Source organism: Gallus gallus, chromosome 1, assembly GCF_016699485.2.
Source record: "Gallus gallus isolate bGalGal1 chromosome 1, bGalGal1.mat.broiler.GRCg7b, whole genome shotgun sequence".
In the NCBI taxonomy this organism is placed as follows: Eukaryota; Metazoa; Chordata; class Aves; order Galliformes; family Phasianidae; genus Gallus; species Gallus gallus.
The window spans coordinates 144,778,441-144,802,603 of record NC_052532.1 but is presented as its reverse complement, the minus strand read 5'-3'; the positions used below and the strand labels follow the sequence as shown (position 1 = coordinate 144,802,603).

At 36.2% G+C, this 24,163-nt stretch overlaps 1 protein-coding gene across 20 annotated transcripts in view; it reads right to left on the bottom strand.

The window, feature by feature from the left end:
* DOCK9 (dedicator of cytokinesis 9) overlaps window positions 1–24,163 on the bottom strand; it is a 118,937-nt gene that overhangs the window by 4,289 nt on the left and 90,485 nt on the right. For 7 of the 20 annotated variants that reach the window (XM_015274823.4, XM_046914120.1, XM_046914131.1 and 4 more), the window contains exons 37-52: window positions 23,437–23,484; window positions 20,826–20,962; window positions 14,844–14,959; window positions 14,060–14,197; window positions 13,591–13,773; window positions 12,780–12,893; window positions 12,421–12,636; window positions 10,779–10,836; window positions 9,244–9,350; window positions 5,704–5,826; window positions 5,232–5,345; window positions 4,972–4,977; window positions 4,536–4,571; window positions 3,602–3,748; window positions 1,384–1,594; window positions 41–231 (exon numbers count right to left, since the gene is read on the bottom strand). In XM_015274823.4, the coding sequence (XP_015130309.2) occupies window positions 41–231; window positions 1,384–1,594; window positions 3,602–3,748; window positions 4,536–4,571; window positions 4,972–4,977; window positions 5,232–5,345; window positions 5,704–5,826; window positions 9,244–9,350; window positions 10,779–10,836; window positions 12,421–12,636; window positions 12,780–12,893; window positions 13,591–13,773; window positions 14,060–14,197; window positions 14,844–14,959; window positions 20,826–20,962; window positions 23,437–23,484 (1,945 nt within the window). Of the gene's footprint in view, window positions 1–40; window positions 232–1,383; window positions 1,595–3,601; window positions 3,749–4,535; window positions 4,572–4,971; window positions 4,978–5,231; window positions 5,346–5,703; window positions 5,827–9,243; window positions 9,351–10,778; window positions 10,837–12,420; window positions 12,637–12,779; window positions 12,894–13,590; window positions 13,774–14,059; window positions 14,198–14,843; window positions 14,960–20,272; window positions 20,317–20,825; window positions 20,963–23,436; window positions 23,485–24,163 lie in introns of those variants that run through there. The other 13 variants (XM_015274839.4, XM_004938571.5, XM_015274843.4 and 10 more) reach the window with 6 other exon arrangements.

Genomic DNA, 24,163 nt, shown 5'->3' with positions numbered 1-24,163 from the left:
AACAAGGAAAATAACCGAACGGCAAAGTGAATGGTCTTACCTGAACACTGACACTCCCCTGTAGCTTCAACTGCAATTTGATCATATCTACTTCAGCTGAAGAACAAAGCTGCCTGAGTTCTGCAACCTTCTTACTCATTTCATCAATGGCTACTTCGATGGGGTTCAAATCAGTGTGGTGCTGGTACATTACTGGAATGCGCTTCTTCACATATGGGAAACAGTGTATAGCTATGGACAAAAATGAGTTCAATAAAGTTTTTAAAAGGTGTTTGAATAAGGTGAACTTCGATAGACTGAAAACTTGTCATCCACTTTAATGAAACATTATATAATTTAAAATACTGCTTGCACAGGGAAACAACATCCTGAAAATTTAAATATGCATAGCTCTACATGCATTAAAGCACAGAAGTCTCGTTATTACTATAACAATAACCAAGAAACAAAACATTAGAACTTAATTCATAGGAGAATTGTAAAAAGAATTGCTTATCATCCACATAGCTCAAAGAAGAGAAGAACTAAAAAATGACAAGACTATATTATCAATTTCCTCTTAAGTATTAGCTATGTAAAGCTGATACTATGAACTTATATATATATATATATATATGCAAAAAAAAGTTCATGTATTATTTTAGATGGAAGGAAAAAATCTTTTTTCTTTTTAGATGGAAGGAAAAAATCTACAGTGAGGGTGGTGAGGCACTGGAACAGGTTGCCCAGTGATGTGGTTGATGTTCCCGGAGACTTTCAAGGCCAGGCTGGATCAGGCCCGGAGCAACCTGATCTATCTATGGATGTTCCTGTTCATTGCAGCAGAGTTGGTCTTGATGGCCTTTAAAGGTCCCTTCCAACTCTAAGGATTTTATGACTCTATAACTGATTCTACTAACTGACGTAAGCTCAATTTACCATTTACATTAGGGCAGCAATACACAAGCTCACACGTTCAACAGATACAAAACAGAAAATAGCCTTTTTCAAAGAAAAGTTGAAACAATTCCAGGTTTGTGGTTCTTGAAGTTTAAAGAAAAAGCTATCTGATAATTACCACTTGAAGAAACCAATGGAAAGCCTAGTTTGGGTTAAAATATGGAAAATATTTTAACTGACATATTTTACTCTGCATGCTTTTGTACAAAAATTTTGAGTATTAATTTGAAGTGCATACTCACTTTAAGAATTGTTTACAAGACACTGTTTAAAACATTCTGATATGCTTTGCAATTCTTGTAAACTCCAACAGCCACGTGTGAAATCTCCTAAAGGACTTTTTCAGACAAGATACAAAACATACAGAAAAGCCTAGCATCAAGAAGTAAATACGGTTTTCAAAGAGCAGTTTGCTTTTAAAGGAAATTTCCATCCATTGAGTACCTGTCAAGATAGTCCGTCGTTTACACTGTTCTTCTACTCCTCCTTGTCTTTTACCAGCTTGAGTAAAAGGCATCTCAAACATAAAACGACGAATGTTATGAGTTCTTTCAAAATCTGTCTTTCTTTCTTGCAACTCTTTTTCTTCAAAGTAAGGAACTACATGCGTAACCTGAATATATGCATATTTTGAATCTAAATCCTTTGGATTTACCTTAAAAACATTAAAAGAAAAACAAAACCCAAAGAGTTAAATTGTGAATAGATTTAATCGCAGTTTCACAAATTTCAGATACTATATTTGGTTTGCCGCAAACATAGAAAATGTTAATGCTCTCATGGGCTTCTGTGACTTCAGTTTCTAATTGTTACGAAGCTTGATATGGTCATTACGTATCTGTTTTTTAACACTATAATTATTTGCCATATGCAAAACTGTAATAAAAATAGTTTTATTCATGCTTAAGAGTAAATATTGCATTTCAGGAGAAGTCAAAGAAGAAAAACAAATGTAGAAACAAATACTGTCCTCCATGATGGCTGATACGAGACTGGAGACCAAAACAAGCAATACGTAAAAAGTTAATAGCTGAAAATAAAAATGTATGTTTTAGGCAGTACAGATATTACCCTCAGAAGGCACTTCTACCAACCTGGCTGTCCCAGCTGTGACACCCTATAGTGGTTCCAAAGAGTTAACTGGGGGGCACACTGTAGGCTTCATGTTCAGTTTGGAGTGGCAAATTTTCAGTTTGGTAAAAGTGGCTACTTATCTCCAGTACCAGTAGCTGAGGCTTCCTAAAATCACTGCCCAACAGGGTCCATAAATGGACCGATACTATTTTTTCTAGCAATTTCCCCACATCATTAGACAAAGAGGGGACCCAAAACTTGTGCACCCTTCAAAATGTTGTTGCTTGCCATTTTAGTCCCCTGTCTAATATTTGTTATCTCTGCCTGATTCTGAGCCATTTTACTTTTATAAACTGTGAAAAACAGTGATGCAAATATACATGTGAAGTCAGCATTTAAATGCTGGAGCAAATGTGAATAGAACTTAAGTCGCCCACCTGTTATCAGTTTTTAATGGGACATACTGCTTGATAGAAAAATCTGCAATATTTTCCTATTACTAGACTGGAACTTAACTAGTAATTTATGTATTCATTCCAGCATAATTGATAGAAATGTTCCCTACAAATGCTGACAAACAGAGAGATTATAATTATCTGTAAAAATTCGGTACATTTAAAGCCTTTATTTAGAGTATAACGGAAGAGCTGTGAAAAACAGAGTACAATATAAATCTTGTCTTCCAACACATGAAATTAAACCCTTGCAAAAGATCTCCCTTCCTTTAAAGTTCCAGTTTGAGTAAAAGTATTGAAAAGCCCACCATTGCTGAATGTAAATGGTCGAGAAGCACAGCACTTTGTGATCTTATATGATCAATGAACAGAAGAGACAAGAAGTTATACTATGAGAAAATCAATGTAGAGTCTGAAGACTTGAACTGGCTGAGGAAGGGAATGAAAGGAATGCAGAAAGGCATCTTGTGCTTTCTCAGCCTACGGGTTACCATAATGCTCTTTCATTTAAAGGTTCCAGCTATTCCTATGACAAATCTTAACTTAAAAGCAGCAAGAGAAGACTACAGAGGCCAAAGTAGTTGGACTTGATGATCTCTGATGGTCTCCTCCAACAGAACTATTCTGTCCTAAAGAGATAAATGGCAAATTTTATCTCAGAAAAATATTTAACCATGCTTTGGCAAGGCAGTGGTGGCGAAAGGAAACACTTTTACAGCACCAAACTTTATTAGATCCTTAATTTTTTACTAAGAGCATGTTGCAGGTAAAGATGATAACAGATGAGCATCTTGGGAGACCCACAGTTTAATAACACACTGGCAACAACAATAATAATATGAACATGGTAATAATATGGCTGTCCTTAATCACAGAACGGTTGAGGTTGGAGAGGATCTCTGGAGATCATCTACTCCCAGCTCCCTGCTGAAGCAGGGTCTCCTACAGCATAACAGAATTACAGAATGGATGAGGTTGGAAGGAGACGATTCTCCCATGACCTTCAACCAGCAGTTTTTATACGTGCATGCTGTGTACCAAATGAGTACATGACAGCGATCCCACATTATTTCAAGTGGATTAATGGGAAGAAGTGATATATTGGAATCCTTTAGAGAGAATAAAAAACATACTTTGCCAGAATCCTGAATCATTTTGACATTTTCAGATCCAAATTTGTCAGAGTAGAGTTTTTGGAGTCTTTGAGAAATTTCTGAAAGAGGTGTGAGTTTAGGCTCTTTATAAATATATTCCTTTCCATCTTCATCCTCAAAGAATCCCTGCAAATAAATAAATAAATAAATAAATAAATATTGGAAAAAAAAATAAAAAGCAACACTGAACAATGATTAAGATGAACGTGTTCGTGGTTCAAAGGAAACCAACATCAAACATCAGGTTTCAAGCACATGTAAATAAACAAATTAAATCTAAGTAAAAAGAGGTTTCCTAAGAAAACTAAAAAACAAAAACAAAAACAAACCAGAAAAAAGAGAAAAATAATCATCTACTACAGAATGAGTGAAAGATAATGGAAACACACGAAGTTAAAATTGTAAGGTTTGTTGCAATTTTATGGTGTGCCAAGCCCTTGATATACAAGTATTTTCTTCACTTTTACTTAAAAAGTGAACTTTCAGCACTGTTTCACTTGCCAAAACAGAGGTTTTGTTGCCTTGTACAACTATCTGATTCACAAGCAAGGATTTTGACAGTATTTTGGAATCTGATTTATGAAAACATCTTAATTCTGTGTTGTACCATTTTGGCGTATACTTCTTTATTGTCACTACATAGAGCTTTTTTTTTGAAACCATAACCAAATGTTAAATAGAGTTCGTGGAAAGTGAAACAGGTGACTGATTTAAAACAAAAAGCCATGTCTGAATTCATGTTTGAAATCAGAAAATAAATATTTTTGTCATAAAATGTAACAGACAAAAGAGAAAAGCGCAACATATCATATGTAAACACAGGCTAGATTGACAAAAATACCCACATCAAACTACAGTGAAATGCAGTAGTTCTTACTGCATTGCTTGCTTTGTAAGCAGTTACTATAATTACCTCAACATCTGTTTCACTGTCTGTAAACTGGTATTGCTATAAAGTTATAAAAGACAACAGAATACATGTAAAGTTATACCGCTCAGAGTATGTTACAATTCTCCATGCTCAGCTGAACAACTAACGACTGGGCTATGCATGTAGAAAGTGTATTATTTGATACTGCGTGCTACCATACTGATACATATGCAGTGTAAACACATACTAGAGGATGTGAAGCTGCTCAATACACAGCCAGAACTTTTGTTTGAAGCATGCATACCGATGTATAGACAAGAATGATTTGTTCTCCAAATGGAACTTAATGTTATTATTTTTCTTAATTGCAGTGGCTCTGAATGCATACCAATCTAAGAAGCAGCCTTGCCAACCACACTGTAGCACTACAGACATTAAGTCAATGCATTGCTGAGAACTGACATTACAGAAAACTTACCGCTGCCTTAAGGTAGTAAATAAAAGAAGAAAGAAAAAAAAGCAAAAAATTTACTGAGGAAAATAAGAAAGAATTGTATTGGAATTGATAAATAGTTCAAAGTAAGTTACTGACAGTGTTTAACTACTTATTTCAGAACACATTTCTTGTGCTTTTTATGTCATGGTATCAGCAAAAATAATGAAACAGTGCATCTTGTAAAATAAAAAAAGGTTTTTCTTATTGCGTACTGCAGTAATGATAAGTTAAGTTATACTCACCTGTCCAAAGAATGCTACCCTGAAGTAAGTTCCCAGCAGTCTCTTGCCTGTATGCATAACTTCTGTTACTTTACTGTACGCACGATGAAGAGTGTCATATAAATGAGCAAGCCGCTAAAAATCAAAGAAAATAATAATGGGGTAACAGGATAACATAGAACACTCCTATCTTGCAACAGGTAGGAATGACTTTCCTGTAGTTAATAACAACCAAAAAGACTGTTCTATTGAACAGTAGTAATATGTTTAGCACCTTTACAACTTGGCTATATGCAAGGTTAAATTCCAATGATTTATATTTATTTGAAAAAATTAGAATTATTTAAAATAAAACCACAAACATTTCAACACGTTCACATTCCAGTTACAGCAGTTAGAATTTCCTTCCGTTCTATGACATGCACTGCTTCATGTAATTAAACTAAAAAATCAGGTTTTTCTCATTCAAGTTTCATTCTAATCAATGTAGTACCTCAAAATCTCTCCTTTTTTCATAAATGGGAATTATAAGTTTATATATATCAGCAATCAGTTCATAGCGTTCTGCCTTCCAGAGTCCATCAGCACACTGCTCCAACAGTTCCATCAGCACATCCTAGAATGGGGTACGCATTTGGAAAAGAAAAAACAATTTGGCGGTCGTTAAAAGCACGTTAAGATGTTACACCAGAATTCCTTTCAATCAGAAATAGAGATTCTGCCTCAAAGGAAAATTTTGTAAATTAAAATTATTGTGGCAATCTCAGAACTCTTAAAAAATGCTTGGGGATCCAATATCCTTCACTAGAATCCAAGTGTGAGACAGACAGACCTTCTGGTACCACCGTTGCCATGGTAGTCAAGCCAGAAGCTGGAAGTAAATCATTTTACTCTCTGAATAGATCCAATGCTACTGTATATCTCTCTTCCCTTTGGTAGAGAACTGAGACAGCATAAACACATCACCAAGAAAAGCCATCTTTAATTCTAAGAAGAGTTAAAAAAAAGACTGAAAAATACTACCCTTATTCATGTGCTCAAATGATCCCTAAAATTCTCTTCCTCTCCCCCAGTCCTTATGGGACTGTACACACTCTCCACTATTTTCACTCTTAACAGCCACGTGGTGAAAACTGAAAATTTATGCCACTGCTGGATTACAAGAGCAATCCACAAGTCTTAACTCAGACACAAGAGGGCATTCAAGTACAGCAAAATTTAATTTGCCCACAGGAAAGAATATAAAGATCACAAGCTGCATATGGGAAATGCTGCACCTTGTGACGCAGATTGCTAATGAAGAAACAAACACCCAGGACCCCAGGCTGGCTGAGGCAAGCAGGGCCCTCTGTGTCCCTGTGTCCCAGCCCCTGCTCCAGCAGCACCACCCAGAGCAGGGTGCCCAGGCCCACGGCCAGGCGGCTTCTGGAGAGCTCCAGGGAGGAGGCCCCACAGCCTCTGGGCAGCCTGCGCTAATGTTCCATCACTTGCTTCCGGTGTTCAGAGGGAGCCTCCTGTATTTCAGTTCCAAGAATGGCTCCAGACATTCACTAATTTAAACCTCCCTTTGTGCTGGAACCTACTGCCTGATGAATAGCCTGCACTCAATAGTTATCTGCATAACTATCCTTGACTCTGAGAAACCGCCCAGAGTGAGAAAAAGCAAGATAAATAGTAGATGATTTCACTCCACTGCATACAGATGAATGAAAGTCTAATGATCATTTTTCTTAAACTACCAAATCACTAGGGAAAAAAAAATTCTTGTCCATGAAAAGGTTATACATCTGAGAATGTGTAAGTGAAACAATATGAAAGCATTTGCTGGCTGTGGAAAGGCTTCCCCTGGAGTAATACTGCACTACAAATTTATTTGTCAGATTTTTAAATTTATGGATTCTGTTTAGTAAGAATAAAAGGCACTCGTCTTGCTTTGGGTTGTGCTACAGTTTTCATTACATAGCTGTAACACAAAGGTGACAGGGAAATTTTCTGGCATTTGAGAATCTAGGTTAGTTTTCCTATTTGGAAAGGGCTGCAGGGTCACAGGACAGTCTCCTTATGTAAGGCATGCTGTGAAGCATTAACTTTCATTTACTGATCTGAAGTTGGAATAATTTTTCACATGGACAGCCACTGTTAACAAGGCATCAGAACAAAGAAAAAAGAAAAAAGAAAGGAAAAAGGTATATGTTGACTTAATATTCATGTTGGAACAGTATTTTGGCAAATTTTATTTTGCAAAAAAAAAACCAACAAATCTGAATTAACTTTTTCCAAGCTTTGTTCTTCACGGAATCTGGCACTGGACAGCAGTCTGTCAGCCATAGCTCAGAACTCTGACAGATGAACTGTTTACAGCAAAGCCTAGAATGGAAAGGATAATAGCTTCCAGGCTTTTGCTGTGCAATTTGTGACATCCACAAGATTGTAATTCTACAGGGAGAATCTGACTCGTGCTGATGAATAGGCCTGTCTGGCTACACAACTGTTTTAATGAAATACATACAGTAACTGTTAAAAAACAGGTCCTCCCCCACTCCACCTCCATCCCACCAATTACTATTTTGGAGATTTAATCCTGAATAGCAGTTATCGGATAGAGGAAAAACTCCAAGCACAGATTCATTTAGCTCAGTAGTAGTAAAGTATAGCTTGAAATATACATTTGTATCTTCCCAGTACTCCACCCCACTGATCTCTTATATAATTTCTCTTCCTTATACTAATACAGAGTCCCTTTTATAAGAACATGCTGAGGTAACACTCTACATGTGATATATTCCTATTCAAGAAGCAAACAGAATACTTGAAGAACTTCTGTAAAGTACTAGGCACCTTAATTTATCCACGATTTTTAGTCTCTTAAGAAGAGACTGAAGACTTCTTTCATACCACTATTCTGCTCAGGGTAAACTATAAGAAGTTATTTGAAAAATGCTAACTTTTTTTTTTTCTTTTTTTCCAATATTTAACCAGTTACACTTATACACAGCTAAGTTTAAAAAAGGACTCCATGGAGGGAAAATGAAATTTGGCAAGGTTTGAACTCTTTGCAAGAGCCACAGGCTTGTAATTTCAGCCTTGGCATATTTTTGCTCCATGGAAATACTGAGAGAGATAGAAATAAATCTGGGCAGGGTTCAATGACTCAGACAAAGCTGTAAATTCTTTATGCACTGAGTGACTAATCAGAAAAAGAATAAAGACATTCCAGTTGAAAAACACAAAAGAATTAAGCTCTGATAAATGGTTTGCTAGGTAGACACTGTCAAGAGCTTCCAACAAAAGTTTCCATCGACCGTTCTCAACAAAAATCCAACTCTTGGCTCAGTTAGAATAGCTTACATTTTTCTTTGAGTAACATGCCACATCCATGCTAGTTGAGGAGAATCTGTGTTTTAAAGAATATAACACATAATAATAATAAAAAATCCCAAATCTGTTCCTGTATGTTTTTGGAAACAAAAAGCACTATATTTCTCATTTCAAATAATTACAACTCCTGCCTTCACAGAAAAAGGCAAGTCTACAATTTTTGTCTTAAAACAATAGAGCAAAGTAGTACCAGAACTTGGGAGTAAAAGTTCAAGGCTTAAAACCACTATGTCTATTCCTCCTCAATCTGTTAGAATATGTTCCATATGCAGACAAATAATTTTGTCATACACCTTCACCATATACAAATGAGAACACAAAATACTTTTTGTTGGTACAATTATGCATATATGACACTGATTTTTTTTTCAACTCAGTTACTGCAACTAGTTGTCTGTCTCTCACTCCCTCAACTATACTAGCAAATACACAGCATGGTCACAGCAATTTTTATGCTGGTGCTTTATGTATAATGTATACATGTAGTAAGTTCCCTAGAGCCTGGACAGCTCAGAGAATAATTTTTTTTTATTTCTCTATTAGGATAAGAATAGTGGCAAAGAAAGTGACAGTAGTCTGTCTCAGAACCACAAAACCTGGAAAAATAAATGGCACTTTAATGTTCATCAGTCCTAATGTGCTAATGTTTACTTACTTCATTGAAGTGAACATCTTGCATTCCGACATCCTCCATCATTGAAGCTTCTTCATCTATATTAGGTGTGATTACTCTGAAAGCAATACAGCCTTGCCTAAACATCCCTATCATTGAAAAAGAAAAACAGACAAATTCACTAAAACACTGCCAAAATACCCTCCTCTTGCAGAGTAACATTAGGCCATTTTGTGATGCTGGGTAAGTCAGAAGCTGTATTTAAGTATACTTACCACCAAAATAATAAAGGAAAACACAGCTTCTCACCGTATGATTAAAAGAGCAGAGCTCATCTTAAGTACAAATAGGTTTTTTAAAAAAGCACATTAACGTTTGGATTCTGACCTACAAAAATACGTAGTGTATGAATGTTCCTATTTTACCTTAAAATTGTGTCTAATCTATCCCACCCCAGGCCTAAGGTAACTAAGGTCACTGTTACAGCATTTCGTAACACTGATCATGCAAGAACTGTACAAGAACAAGAACAAGCCCTGACATATCCAAGTCTCCAGTCTGAACAATATGGATAGACTGATGTGAGCTATACAAGATAGTCAGAGGATGGCTATACAGATTATTCAGTGGTAGATACAGAAAGTAAGTCTAGAAATATGCAAAAAAAAAAAAAATCAATCTAACTTCCTTTACTGACATATGTATTTGCCAAGAATTGGTTTTAGAATATTCTAACGTGAAACCTACCTCTTTTACCCATTCTGATTAAGTAGTTTTTATTATATCAGATTGCTGAATTAAGAAGTCAGGCTATATGGCTGAAATCTGTGTTGTAAAAGCCTCAAGAGCAACCAATGACATGTACAGAAGCACAAGGACTTGTACATATTTACTTCACCACTCCTTCCTAGAAGGATTCTTTCTCCGCACTCATGGGAGTTGGAACACCAGTGCCTTTATTGAATGACTGCCTCAAATGCATGTTTATGTCTTGCTCCTGGAAATACCATAGGTAGAACTTTGACTCCAAATTATTAACAGGAAGTAATTTCCATATGACAGGAGACAAGAATAGCAAGTCACCCAAAGATATATACAGATATATACAGATTATCACTTGTTATTGGGTTTTGTTAGACTTGCAGTACTTGGTACTGTAACTTAAGACAACACAGCTTCTGATTTGATCACAGAGGAGCTTCTCAAATCAGTGGAGAAGGGGGAATAGCCTATGCGCTATCCTGTAAGAGGCAAAAAAATAGTGAGAGAAATACATTCTGTAGACCTGAGAAATTACCTAACGAACAAGAATACTCACTGATAAAGTTGCTGATTAGAAAAGGTCTAATCAGTTATTAGCAACTGTTGTATTAAATTAAAATTTTTTCCCTTCCTAAAAATCTGACTGCACCTTCAGCTAAAATGCTGGTTCTTAAACATGCAGATATGCTGCTGTAAGTACGCTATCCACTTAAGTCAGAATTTTTTGCCTACAACTTCCTCAGGGAAACTGTTGCTATTCCTAAACATAATGAAAAAAAACCAACCCACATTTAAGTAGGATTTCAAAATCGTACCTTTCCGTGTGAGATATTCTGCAACCAGTGCTGCTACGTGGACATAGCACATTGCTGCCTAAAAGCAAAAACAGTAACAGTTTTGTAAATTACAATCATAATGTAAAGCTGAAAATGAAGTATATATGAAGAACTCTAGACTGGGATGATTTCTTAGGTTTGCCTTGTTTGCTGCTTTGAAGGAAAATACTTGTGTAACAACTCTTCACCTTACACAAAACAGTAACAGTGAAGGAGCACTCCCTTATCACCAGAGTACTGAGTAGCGCTCAGTTGGGGACTGCCCGCTGCTCACAAGCTAATGACCTCATGCTATAATAACAACAGGCAAATTTCTTTCAGGGATGTATTTCAAGAATCATGTGAAGCAAAAGAGCTACTAATTACTTCAGATTGGATGGCTCTTCTGATGAACTTCTTTGTCTGCCTTTTGGCTATAGAGAAAACAAAATGAAGGAAAAAACTGGATACAGACTGTACAGTAGAAAAAAAGAGAGATGTGATCTGTGCACAGAACTGGAAGGAATTTGCTTGGTACAATCTAGAAAATAAAATAAAAGGGGCACAGTAGTCTACAAACATGAGATGTTTTTATTAAGTTGACACTCATCACTTTTCTTCAGAGAAAGGACAAAAAAGATTCAAGATGCAGCAAAATGCTTACATACGGAGGCTGAAGAATCTCAGACTCTGGAGCTGAAGAAAAAATGTAAGTAACTGTCAGGAATTCTCTCTAAATCATACTTCACATGGCATTGGACTTGATTTACAGAGGTTTTTGTCTAGCTGTACAGTCAAATATTCCATATTTTTAATAAAAATTAGTCATTTCCTCTCTAGATTGAGAGAGCTGGACATGCTTCCATCAAAATGTAAACTAGTGACAGAGGACTGTATATGTCTTCTGCATAGCTACAATGCAGAATAAAAGAATTACAGCAGTAAGATGCAAGTCACCAGCAGTGATTTCTTGGAGGTACTTACTTGCTTACATGTTAAGTGAAATAGACACATTTATGAAATTTGGTGATACGATGCAACATGATTTGTTTTCAGATGGAATAAACTTCCAGAAAGAAACAACATTAATTCTCTAAGCTGATGTAATAGTTACACATCAAGACATACAAAAATCCACACTCCCACTTCTCCCTTTTGCCAGAATTAAATATTTAAACAGCATGGAGAACTCAGTTAGCTTTCTGTTTTCTAGCAACAAAATTGCTATTCACCAACGTTAAGAATATCAGTAGTTTTCTGGTAAGCCATGTGGAACGTAAAGGCAACCAGAGAGGAATTCAAGGAATAGCTTCAAGTGTTTTAGGCAACTGATAACTGAAGAGTATTAGTGGGCAGAAGGCTTGATTCTTCTACTGTTTATACTGAGCAGAAGTAGCTTAACAGCTAGAGCATTTAAACATATTCTGTACCTTAATAATCAGAACCGACTTAAAGATGTACTTAGGAAAATATCTCATCAACCATTAATTAATGGTTGATGAGTTGATTAATGAATTAATCAACCATTCAAAATTAAAAATCATTATTATACAGTAACATTCACACAATGTATTTTCAATTTCAAGAAAGTTTCAAGTTTAAATTTATTAAGAAGCTAGAAACAGTCTGATCTTTCTCTCACCTCTGAAAGATCCCCATTTTTAACATGGATCCTTGCCATGCTGTCTAGCCACGTCTTCCTTAGCTCAGGTGTACTAGCATAAGACTTTGCCAAGCTGTACTGGAGGTCTACAAGCATTTCTGGATCATTCTCATGCTCCTTCATCTGAGCTGTAGCCATCAGTACTGTACGAATACGTTTTGTTAAATCCTTTACATCAGAAGGGAACGTAGTGTGCTAAAACACAGAGAAGTTTGTTTAACTACTACCTTTATCTATTACTCACATAATAGAAAAAGTTAAAATGTCATTGCAAAAGGTGCTGTGACAAAGTTTTCAAGCAGCCTTTCTACGGTATAGAAAGAAGAATAAAGCCAGACCTTAATAATTTTGTCATGATTGGCACAATTATTGATGATGGACAGGGACTGCTGAAATCTGGTTCCTCCAATTCCAACAACGTCAGCAATTAACTGGCTTACCGAAATAATAACCTTGACAGAAACAGATGTCTGGTTAGTGCATACTTCATGAAATACCTTTGAAATGTACCTATGATGCAACTACAAAGAAAGTTTGGTTCTTTTAAATAGAAAGACTATTCCTTGAAGTAAAATGCTATTGGACAGACTTCTTTTTCTTCCCCCGCCCCCCCCAAAAAACCATACATTTGTACAGCAAGACAAGCAAGAAAAAAGAGCCTTATCTGAATTTAATGCACAAGCATCCTCTGGTCTAAAGACTGGCAGCTGGGTGAACTAGGTAGAGCTCATAAAAGTAATGAACTATTGTTCCCAGCCTTGTCAGAACAATTTTTTTCTTAGCCTTTTCTTAATATACTTCTGTTTTATTTTAGACTTCTAGGTGCTTGCTGCTTCATTCTTTTCTCCTTGAGACACAGCACTGTATGCTACTTAATCAAAATAATGTCTAAATAACACACTTCCTTCTCACAAATAGTAATTTCCTACATAACACTGGGCCACTGAATTACTTCAAATTATTTCCTTGTGCCAGGTATACTCTTCTGACTCTTGGAATTGTACTGAACTTGCTCAAATAAAAACAATACTTCTGTCTTTATCCAACAGGACTTTGCACTCTAGCACATAATTGCCCACCTACAAGTACTGACCACACAATACTTTAAAACATGAAAAAAAACCCCAAAAATAAAGAAAGTATACTAACTTGCAGATGTGTTCTAACAAAAGACTTCTTTCCCGTGTAATCAAAATTATTTCTCATTAAGAAGTACAGTAACTGCGAAGCTTCAGTACGAATTGAACTCAATTTGGAATTACAGTACTTCAGAATCTCATAGCACAGGGCAGAACACATATCAGCTCTACCCTCATAAAACGTAGAAGGAAACTGAGGAAAAAAGCAGAAAAGAAAGAAGGTATTCATTAACACTCTATTCCTGACAAAATAAGCATGTTAAGAAAAATACAGGTATAGTAATAGTCCCAAACTATTGAAAAACAGATATAGTAGTTCATGAAACAAAATAATTTTTATAGCAATTCAAAGGATAATTATTCCAGGCTCTTTTATAAATTTTAATTTGGAATTTTTAGTTCTCAAACTTCTAGATAGTATATTTCTAGCCATAAATCTGGATAAGTGCTTGGAGATAAATTATTTTAAAACTCCTTACCTTAAAAATAAGTGCCCTTAAAGCAATGAAAACATTTTTCAGTGCTGTTTCAGACTGATTCTTTTGAAGGAAGCAGAGGTACACATCAAATACTTTCTTCATTAGTGGATTATGTCCATGATCTGTCAGTAGCTGATTCTTTAAAGTAATAGTGAGAATTTAGGAATTTTGTACTGCAATACATTTATACCATTCTAAAAACACACATATTTTTTAAAAAGCAGGACATTAATTAAAAAAATCTGCACAGTATTACTGAGACATTTAATAATAGAAGAATAACTGAGGTTTAATGAGATATTTCTACCATTTCATTGATCTCGCTTATAAAGAAAGTGCTGTTAACTGATGAATTATTTCATACAAGAAGAGATCGAGTTTAATATACAAGCCTAAGCCTGAGCACGTCCAAATACCAATTATGGTACTGACACAGAAAATACAGTGTTACCACTCATATTAAGTACACACTATGGTTTCCAGAAATATTTTTAGAAAGTTAGGATGAGGAAGGAGCTTTTCCAACAGAACACTGATGATCAATAAGGGATCTGTGCACAATGGGTAACTGAAGCCAATGCATTTTGCTGCAACAGGTTATGAGCTGTCAAATGCCACAACAATGAAATACAATACCAGAAATGCTAAAAAGTGCCAAGTTACAGTACTACAGTGTATGCTATGCAATTTAAAATTAAATTTTAAAAACAGTTTTGCAAAAAAAAAAAAAAAAAAAAAATCCAGTATAATTATAGGAGATGTTAACATAAATTCAAGGACAAACCTTAAAAGCCATTGTGAATAATGATAGAGTATCCAGAATTGTAAGGCAAACTTCTGTGGCAGTATTCGCTTCCAGTAAAGACTGGTGAAGAACATCTGCATCTGAATGGCCATAGCCTACAAAAATTAAGTGTAAGTACTTAGTGCACAAATTTAAATGTATTTTATTTCCAAAAGACTTGATGAACTATGAAAAGATATGAAATATGAAACAAATATGAAGCCTGACAGGAGTTAATATTCAATACAGAAAAATAATTAATATCCATCCAAGTATTTGTCAAATATGTGCAAATAATTATTTTAGCATAATTTGCACAAGATTATAGAATAAAGTACAAATGTCAACAACAGAAGCAATAAATAGCAATGAAAACATTAAAATGTTTGATGTTTCATATATATGTATGTATATGCACAAATGTATGTATAAAAATATATACTTATACATATATATGTATACATACATACATATATTCATAAAATAAATGCCTCAGTAGCATGGAGTTACAGCTGAAAATATGCATTGGTGATTTAGTGATGTTATAATGATACTGAATTCAATTGTTATAAAAATACAAAACACCAAAGGAGTACATGGAGTTATATACAGTTGAAGACCCAAGGAAGTAATTATGCTCTGTAGGAATAGCATGCAACAACTCCATATTTAAGCAAAATATTTTACTGCCTTTGATTCTATAATGCAATCAAATAATTTAAAAAACATAGCAGGCTTCAGCAATGGTTAAAATATGTTGTTTATGTTTCCTAACACTGATCTTTCAGAACGGGATTGACAGATGTGTTCTGGTTGCTTTACACAAATTTGGTGTGGATCATGTTAAAATGTTAGATCAACTCAGTCAACTTAGCATCTCTAAATCAATGAGAAGTGTAACTTGAACTCACTTGAACTTGAGTCTAAGACAAGAAGAGATGAGGTTCTTTTAGGCTGTCACATAGCCATTTTTTCAGTACCCTTTGTTACCCTAGCTGAACTATGCAACTGCAGATGTTATTTTTTTCCTCTTTCTTTATCCAGACTAAGTAGACCTACCATTAGGCATAGCTTTAAGAGAAAAGTCATGGCATTTGTTTTTAAGAACAAAACTATGAAGAATGAACTTGAAACAAGCAAGTAAAAAAGCTACAAAGTGTAGGAAAAAAGATTGGTTGAACCTGCCCTAGCGTATTCTGCATGGAAAGGAGCCAGAATACCACCAGTTTCTGCAGATTTACATGCTTTCTGTTAGAAAGTATACATCTCTTTCCTATACATATACATATACATATATATATATGTGATATTCTCCATGCCTCTACATCATCCTTTTCCTGTGTATTTTCTCTACAATTTCAGTTCCATTACCTCCTTCACCTCTGTAATGACAGAAAGGAACAACCAATATTTTGAAGCAAGTTTTATCATAACAGCCACTTACCAATATTTTCATTTTTGCTAAAGTATTCTTTTCCTTAAATAAATTCAAGAAAAATCCTCTTTCACAGCAGTCACCTTTAGGTGACCAGTAGTCCTACAGTTTTGGTACCATTGAAGATATCAAGAGATGATGGCTATTTTGAAAACTCCATTGAGGACAGGAAAAACACTGTTTAAAGAAATAATCTGTCTGCTCTTCTAGATATAAAGAAAGGTTATTATAAATCCTATGTTCCAGAGTTGTTTAAGTTTTCAGGAAGAGTTAAAAAGACAACTCTGGTAATTACAAGCCAATCAGTCTCACTCCAGTGCCTGCTAAAATCAAGGAAAATTATCCCGGAAGCTATTGAAATACACTTGAAAGATAATGCAGCCATTGGTCTAAGCCAAAAAGGGTTCACAAGAGGAAAATCCTGATTAACTGCCTTTCCTTTTATGACAAAATCACCCATCTAGTTGACCAAGAGAAGCCAGCTGATGTGATTTTTTTTTGGATTTTATAAAAGTTTTCAATACTCTCACAGTATCCTTCTGGACAAAATGTCCAGCATACAGCTAGACAAGTACACAGTAGGATGGGAGAAAATTAGTTGACAGGTTGGACTCAAACTGCTGTAATAAGTGGGGTTACATCAGGCTGGCAGTCAGCCACAAGTGGGGATTCAACACCACCCCATTTTAGAGCCAGTTCTTGTTAATGCTTTAATAAGTGAACTCAACACAGGAACTGAATGTAGACTAAGAAAGCATGCAAATGATACTAAATTGCATGGAACTGTTGACTCCCTCAAGGGTAGAAAGGTCTTGCAGAGACATCTAGATGAAATAGCAAGCTGGGCAATCACCAACTGTATGAAGTTCAACAAGAGCAAGTGACAGATTCTCCATCTGGGATAGGGCAATCCTGGATATATGTACAGAATAGGAGATGAGAAGCTGGAGATCGGCTCCACAGAGCAGGACCTGAGGATTCAGATCAATGGCAAGATGAATACACATTGAGTACACATTGTGCTCTGGCAGCCAGAAGGGCCAACTGCATCCTGGGGTGCATCAGACACAGCACTGCACGCCAGATGAGAGAAGGGATTGTCCTGCTCTGCTCAGCACTGGTGTGGCTTCACCACAGCATGCTGGGTGCACTTCAGGGCACATAAGATGGACATACAACTACTAGACAGCATCCAAAAAAGAGCTGTGAAGATGACAAAGGTTCTAGACAGCAAGATGTAGAAGGAGCAGTTAAGGTCTCTTGGTTTGTTCAGCTCAGGGACAAGAAGACTAAGAGGCCTAACGGAGGCCTACAGCTTCCCCACAAAGGGTCCAGAGGGAAAGAAACTGATCTCTGCTGTCTGGTAACAGCGACAGGACCCGAGGGGATGGCACAGAGCTGCATCAGGGGAGGGCCAGGTTTGGTGTTAGGAAGAGGTTCTGCACAAGAGGGTGGTCAGGCATGGAACAGGTGCCCCAGGCAGTGGTCACATCCCCAAGCTGCTGGAGGTCAAGGAATGTTTGGACAACACTATCAGACATTTGGATTTTGGGTGGTGCTATGAGAAGCTGGGAGTTGGGCTTGATGATTCTTGTTGGTCCCTTCCAACTTATTATATTCAGCTCTTCTGACCAGAAGCTGTAGTAGCCAATCCACAACATTCCAAACAGTTCAATTTTTTTCTTTCCATAAATAATTTACAATAAATTAGCCTTTGATTACACTGCATTATTGCAGAAATTTTGGGCAGGATGCAAAGAAAGTAAAACTCAGCTGGGCTTCATTACAGGACTGATTTACCATATATGATATGGAGATCTACCTGGACATGCATACGAACATGCATTTAAAACTATCTAACAACTCTGAAAATAGAATAATCTTTAATGACTGAGCTTGACAGTAACTGTAAACTGCTTTTACAGATGAAGGTATATCTCTTCTTATGTACATTTGTATGTCATTGTGTCATACAGAGCTTCCTCCTCTCCTCCAACACAGATGACACACATACATCCATCTTCTTGCTGTTTCTTCTGAAGCTTCAGAAATTTCAATGTCATAATTGCTTTCACACTTAGTCACAAAATTATACTGAAATTCCCCAGAGATCTGAAATATCACCTATACTATGATATCAGCTCTTTTCCTTAGATTAACAATTAGAAAGGGAGAAATTAAGTTTATAAATTACATTTACAGACAGTATTGTTTCTAAAATCATTATCCTTTGGCACGAGAACAATGATTTCCATCATATACATCCTAACTATGTGAGCATACATGTTATCCAAAAGATTTATTAAAGTTCTGAACAGCTAGCAGTGTGCCCAGACTGCCCAGAAGGCCAACAGCAACCTGACTTGTATCAGAAATAGTGTAGCTAGCAGGATGAGTGAAATGAGCCATCTATGGTGAGGCTGCACCTTGAGTACTGTGTTCAGTTTTGAGCCTCTCACTACAAGACACTGCAGCACTCGAGTATATCAGAGAAAGGCAGCAAAGCTGGTGAGGGTCTGGAGCACAAGTCTTAAGAGGAGCTGCTGAGAGAACTGGGATTGTTTAATCTGGAGAAGTGGAGGCTCAGGGGAGATCTTATCACTCTCTACAATGACCTGAAAGGAGGTTGTGGCAGGGTGGATGTTGGTCTCTTCTCCCAGGTAACACTGATAGGCTGGGAGGTAATGGCCTCAAGTTGCACCAGGAGAGGTTCATTTTGGAAATTAGGAAGCATTTCTTCTCTGAAAGAGTGGTCAGGCACTGGAACAGGATGCCCAGGGAACTGGTGGAGTTACTGTCCCTGGACATGTTTAAGGAAAGCGTAGAGGTAGTATTCTGGGACATGGTTTAGTGGGAAATATTGGTGGTAGGTGGAAGTTGGACTGGATGATCTTAGAGGTCTTCTCCAACTGTAATGACTCTATGACTCTATTCTATTCTATGTAAATAGTATAGATGGAGTGACAACAACACAAAACTATAAGTCAGAAAACAAGACAGGAAAGACATAAAAATCAATTTAACATTTGACATGGCTTTCATAGCAACATGTTTTCACCTTACAAAACCAAGGTCAATACAAAGTCTCACATCCTTATATTTATTAAATGTACAGCATTAAAAACACTGCTGTCACTTAACTCAAAACTAACTGAATGAGACACTATTTTTGATAATTCCTTCAAACTAGTTGGAAAAGAACAGAAAGTTTATTCTTACATAAGCATGCACTTATTAAAATCTTTCAGCTCACTGTCCTTAAAATCAGTCAACTTCGTTGAGTTTTGCACATAAAGTCCAGAAGCAACCAGGTGATTTATTTCCCAGAGAATTTTTTTAAATCAATATTCCTATACAGAATATTTTACCATATAGAACATGTAGTCATACAGTGTGAAAGCTCTTTTGTGTATCAAAAAACATGTAAAAATTTGTAGAAGCAGAACTGATACAGCATTAACACAGCAGCAGTAGACTGCTTACACGAAAAAATATTTTCCACAGCTATATAGTTTCATGAAGTATTCAATTCAAAGAATTGTATGATTTATACTTAAAATGATATGAAAGTGCATTTATAGACAGGGTTGTTTCTTTTGTTTTGTATTGGTAGTTTTCCACTAAACTGTGTGGTAAGTCTTGTGTAATTACGGTAACCGTAGCTTTATGTTACAAATAATGAGCTAAAAGGTTTTAAGTATCTGTAGGGGACAGTTAGATATGCTTTGGGAAATCAAGAAATGAGCATAGTGAAAGTCAAGTAACTGATATAGTGCGGACCATTCTTTTCAGACCCTGTGTTTATTTTACTGGATTAGTCAACCAGTTTAATTGTTTTTGAAGCTGAAGGTTGCAAAATGGTGCTTCAGAATACTTTATATACAGCATAACTTGCAATTTAAGAGCAGCATATTTAAAAAGATAGGACATAAGCAGATTTAGTTTTCAATACAGCAGTCTTATAGAAGCTGACTTCAACCTGATTAAATCTTACCATTGTCTACAGAAATTCCAAGAATACTTGATATCTTTCTCACACTGAAAACAGAAAAATCACTTCATTATTGGACGCTTTTTCACTGCCAGACAAACTAAATCATGGGCTTCACATTCTCTGTAGAAATTCTAAAGAAACTTATTTCTCCTTAGGAGATGTCAAAACATGGAGATATGGTCATAGTGTTAATTTTTATTTTCAGATTAATCATAAGACCAAGTTGGGGGAAAAAATGAAGCTTTATGAAGCAAGCAGAGAACAACTAAACTCCGTAACTATGTGTCCAACAGAGTAGAAGTGCATGTAATTGAAACGAAAAAAAAAAGAAAAAAATTTAAAATATAGTATTGTTAACCATGCTCCATGTTATGGCATCAGCCAGCATTAATTGTTTTATCACAATGCAGGGAACAGACCATCGACTTTTTCCAGTTATTCGTTTGACCTAGAATAATAAAAGTCATTGAAATGCACTGGTGTGGCTCTGGGACCTGTCTGGTGTTGTGGTACTGGTTGAAGATGATGAATGTTACCATGTCATGAGACTTACTGTGGTTAAAAGTGAGAGAGTTATCCAGGCTGCTCAGCTGCTGTAATCTGGCATGCATCATTCCTGTTCTGTTACGGGAAACAGGCAATGTCTGAGATTTTCGATCATGAACTATGGATCCCAACCCCTCCTGGTTCCTGCAAGATGGGTGAAATGGGATAGAAGCAAAAGTTAGACATGTCAATCAGCAGCGAGATAGGAAGTGTTAGTTAAGCAGCTACAGCACAAGAAGTTTTACAGAAAGAGTCATAATGCAACCTATTTAATGTTTTACTTACAAAACAAAAATAGGTAGCTTTAAAAAAAGCATCACAGCAAATGCTTTCCTAAAAATCTCAAAGCACAACAGCAAAAGCACACAAGTAGTTGCTCTGAAAATGTTAGATTTACTTCAGAGCTCTTCCGCACATAAACACTTGAGAATACAAGGATTCCAAAGATATTCAGAACCCAAAACCTTATGTAAACATTTTAGAAGAAAAGGTAGAAGACACACGGTGGTAAAATTAGAAGGCATACATGCAACAGGGAGGAGGAATTAACTGAGGTATTATTGTGGACATCTTACCCAAGCAGGAAGGGAGAAGAGCCATACACTTTGTTAAACTTGCAGCAATCAAGTGAAGAGAACAGAAAGGTGATCTGTGTTAGCAATCAGTACAGGCTAAACTCCTATTGTGTACCACCACCAGAGCTAATGGGAAATGAAAACCAGTGCCTGAATATTTCCCTGTTCCTTTTCGCTCCGTGTCATTTGTGTTTTTTAAGAGCATGTGCATTGACTGTCATATACTTTAGTGTAACAACATGAAAGACTGGAAAGCTACATTCACTGGGGAAATTCAGTACTTCTGCAGAACACAAATGATTTCTATAGCTTAAGTCTTTTTTTAGCATGACATGCACTACACAAACTAAGCGATCAGTAAACAAAAAGGAAGGGGGATAGTTCTTTTCTAAAAACCAGTCAAAGGAATTAAACATTTTTTTTGGTTGGTTGGTTTTGATGTTCTTTTTTTTTAATATATTTTTAACTATTTTTACCATTTTTTACAAAAAGACTAAAAATTACAGACTTCTGTAAATCCAGAGTTTCGAGTATATTAGAGCACAAAGGTTAAAATCAAAGCCTTAGGAAAGACAGGTTTGTTTTGGTTGCTGATTATCATTTATCTTTTCTAAGTTATGTAAACATGGATGAGATCTTTTCCTGAAAAAATTCCAGCAAGGTAATCATGTTTGTTGTTTGTGGAAACACATTCACGTACCATTGAACTTAAACCAAAAAGCTAAACATCTTAGAAAACCTTACCATCCAAGGTCTGCAATTACCCTCCCACCAAGCTGAAGAGGACCAGTATGTGAACCCCACAAACTTAGTTATAACAGGACCACCGTGTATACCACAGTGTGAAGCCTGAACAGATGACTACATTTTACTCTCTTAAAAAAGTACTTTGCATGAAAGAACACACTAATGCAAATACAGTCAAATACTTGAGTACAAGGGCTGCTCCAAAAGTAATGCCTCCCATTTTATGATGTTAGCCCACAACATCAGAGATACAGGGTGGTTGCATGGCAGCAGAGGCTGAACCTTCCCACTAATGTTCCATTACATGCGGCAACCGTGTGACAGATGGCAACAGATGGCAGTCTGACAGAATGACATCTGACATGGAAGCGCATATGAAGCAAAGGGGTGTCACTGAATTCCTCCATGCAGAAAAAATGGCACCCACTGACAATCACTGATGCTTGCTGAACAATTCTGGAGACCAAATGGTCGATGTGGGTACACTGAGGCAGTGGTGATGAGTTTCAGCAATGGGGACAGTGGGTCACCTGCACTGGTGCAGATTTCTGCAGTGGGTCACCTGCACTGGTGCATGAGTGCAGCATGCAGGCTCTTGTTTATTGCTGGTGAAAATGCACAGTTAATGGTGGTGACTACGTTGAAAAATAGTGTTTTGTAGCTGAGAATTTGCTCTATCAAACAGTGCTTTTGTGCTTTTTGTATCTATTGTCGTTTCTATGGAATAAATAGGAGGCATTACTTTGAAATAAATACATACTATATACATATTTATGAGATTTTCCCTTAAACAGCAGCCAATGGGAACCATACAGATACCTAGAAGTACTCTGGACTTTGAACTGAAAAACAGCAGAGTAGAAATGTCTACTACTCACCTTTCGTTGAAGACACTTTATTAAATTTCTATAACATTTCAACTGAAATGTTTTTATGGCCAAGTGAAAATGAAATATTAAAATGATAGAACTTCTTCCCCAAGATACATTAATTCAAGGAAAAAAGTCTTCAGTAAAAAGATAGTAGGAGGGGTGGGTGAATTGCAAAGTAATTTATAATAAACACAGCACACACCATTCTGTATCCTATCTAGAAGTCTGGTATCTGCTTCCCAATTGCTAATATAGTAACCAGTTACTTCGAACTGTTATGCATAATTTTACAATAACATTTCTACTCCCATATGATTTATTTGTAGCAGAGTTTTGCACCCATTATTACTTTTAGTGAATACAGTACTGCACAGGCTATTATTCTTAGTGGACAAGACAGTAACATTTAAATTCCACACAGTACCTGGCTATGTATCGTTTTCCCATGTACTGGAACTGGTGTAAGCATACTCTACAGAGAACACATAAAAAGTCAGAAAAATAACACAAAAAATCCTTTATAAGTTTATGTTCATTGAAATTACTCAACTTTTTTGCCTTGTTTAACTTTAAACTTTTATGCCATGAAACTTTATCTCTCCAACCCTTAAAATTAGTTTCCAGTCCCCAGCCAAGAATAACTGGACATAGGTCCTCTGAAATCAATCATGAATGGTTGCTGCTTTAGTCAAATTGCGGATAGTATAAAAAGAACACGCCAATCTCAACTTTTCTGCATCAAAACAGCTAGTACGAGTCTTGCAACGACAAGCTAGAAGAGTCAAATAATGAAAAAACAGAGCACATTAGAAAATCATTAACACCAAGTGCAAATGTTACGTCACAGCATTAGAGAACGGTTGAGGTTGGAAGGGACATTTGGAGGCCATCTGCTCTAATTTCTGTGCAGATGTGGCATGTAGGGACACCATTTGCATCATTTGATCTTAAGGGTCTTTTCAAACCTAAATTGTATGATTCTAAGATGGGAACTGTATTTTGTTCTGTATTCCTTAAACTGATACTGTGATGGTAATCTGAGATTACTGATTAGATCAAAAACTAATTCTATCTTGTCCTTAAACAAGAGGTCATTAAGGGAAAAACAATGTTCACTGATTTCAGACAGTTTATAACTCATGCTTCAGTCT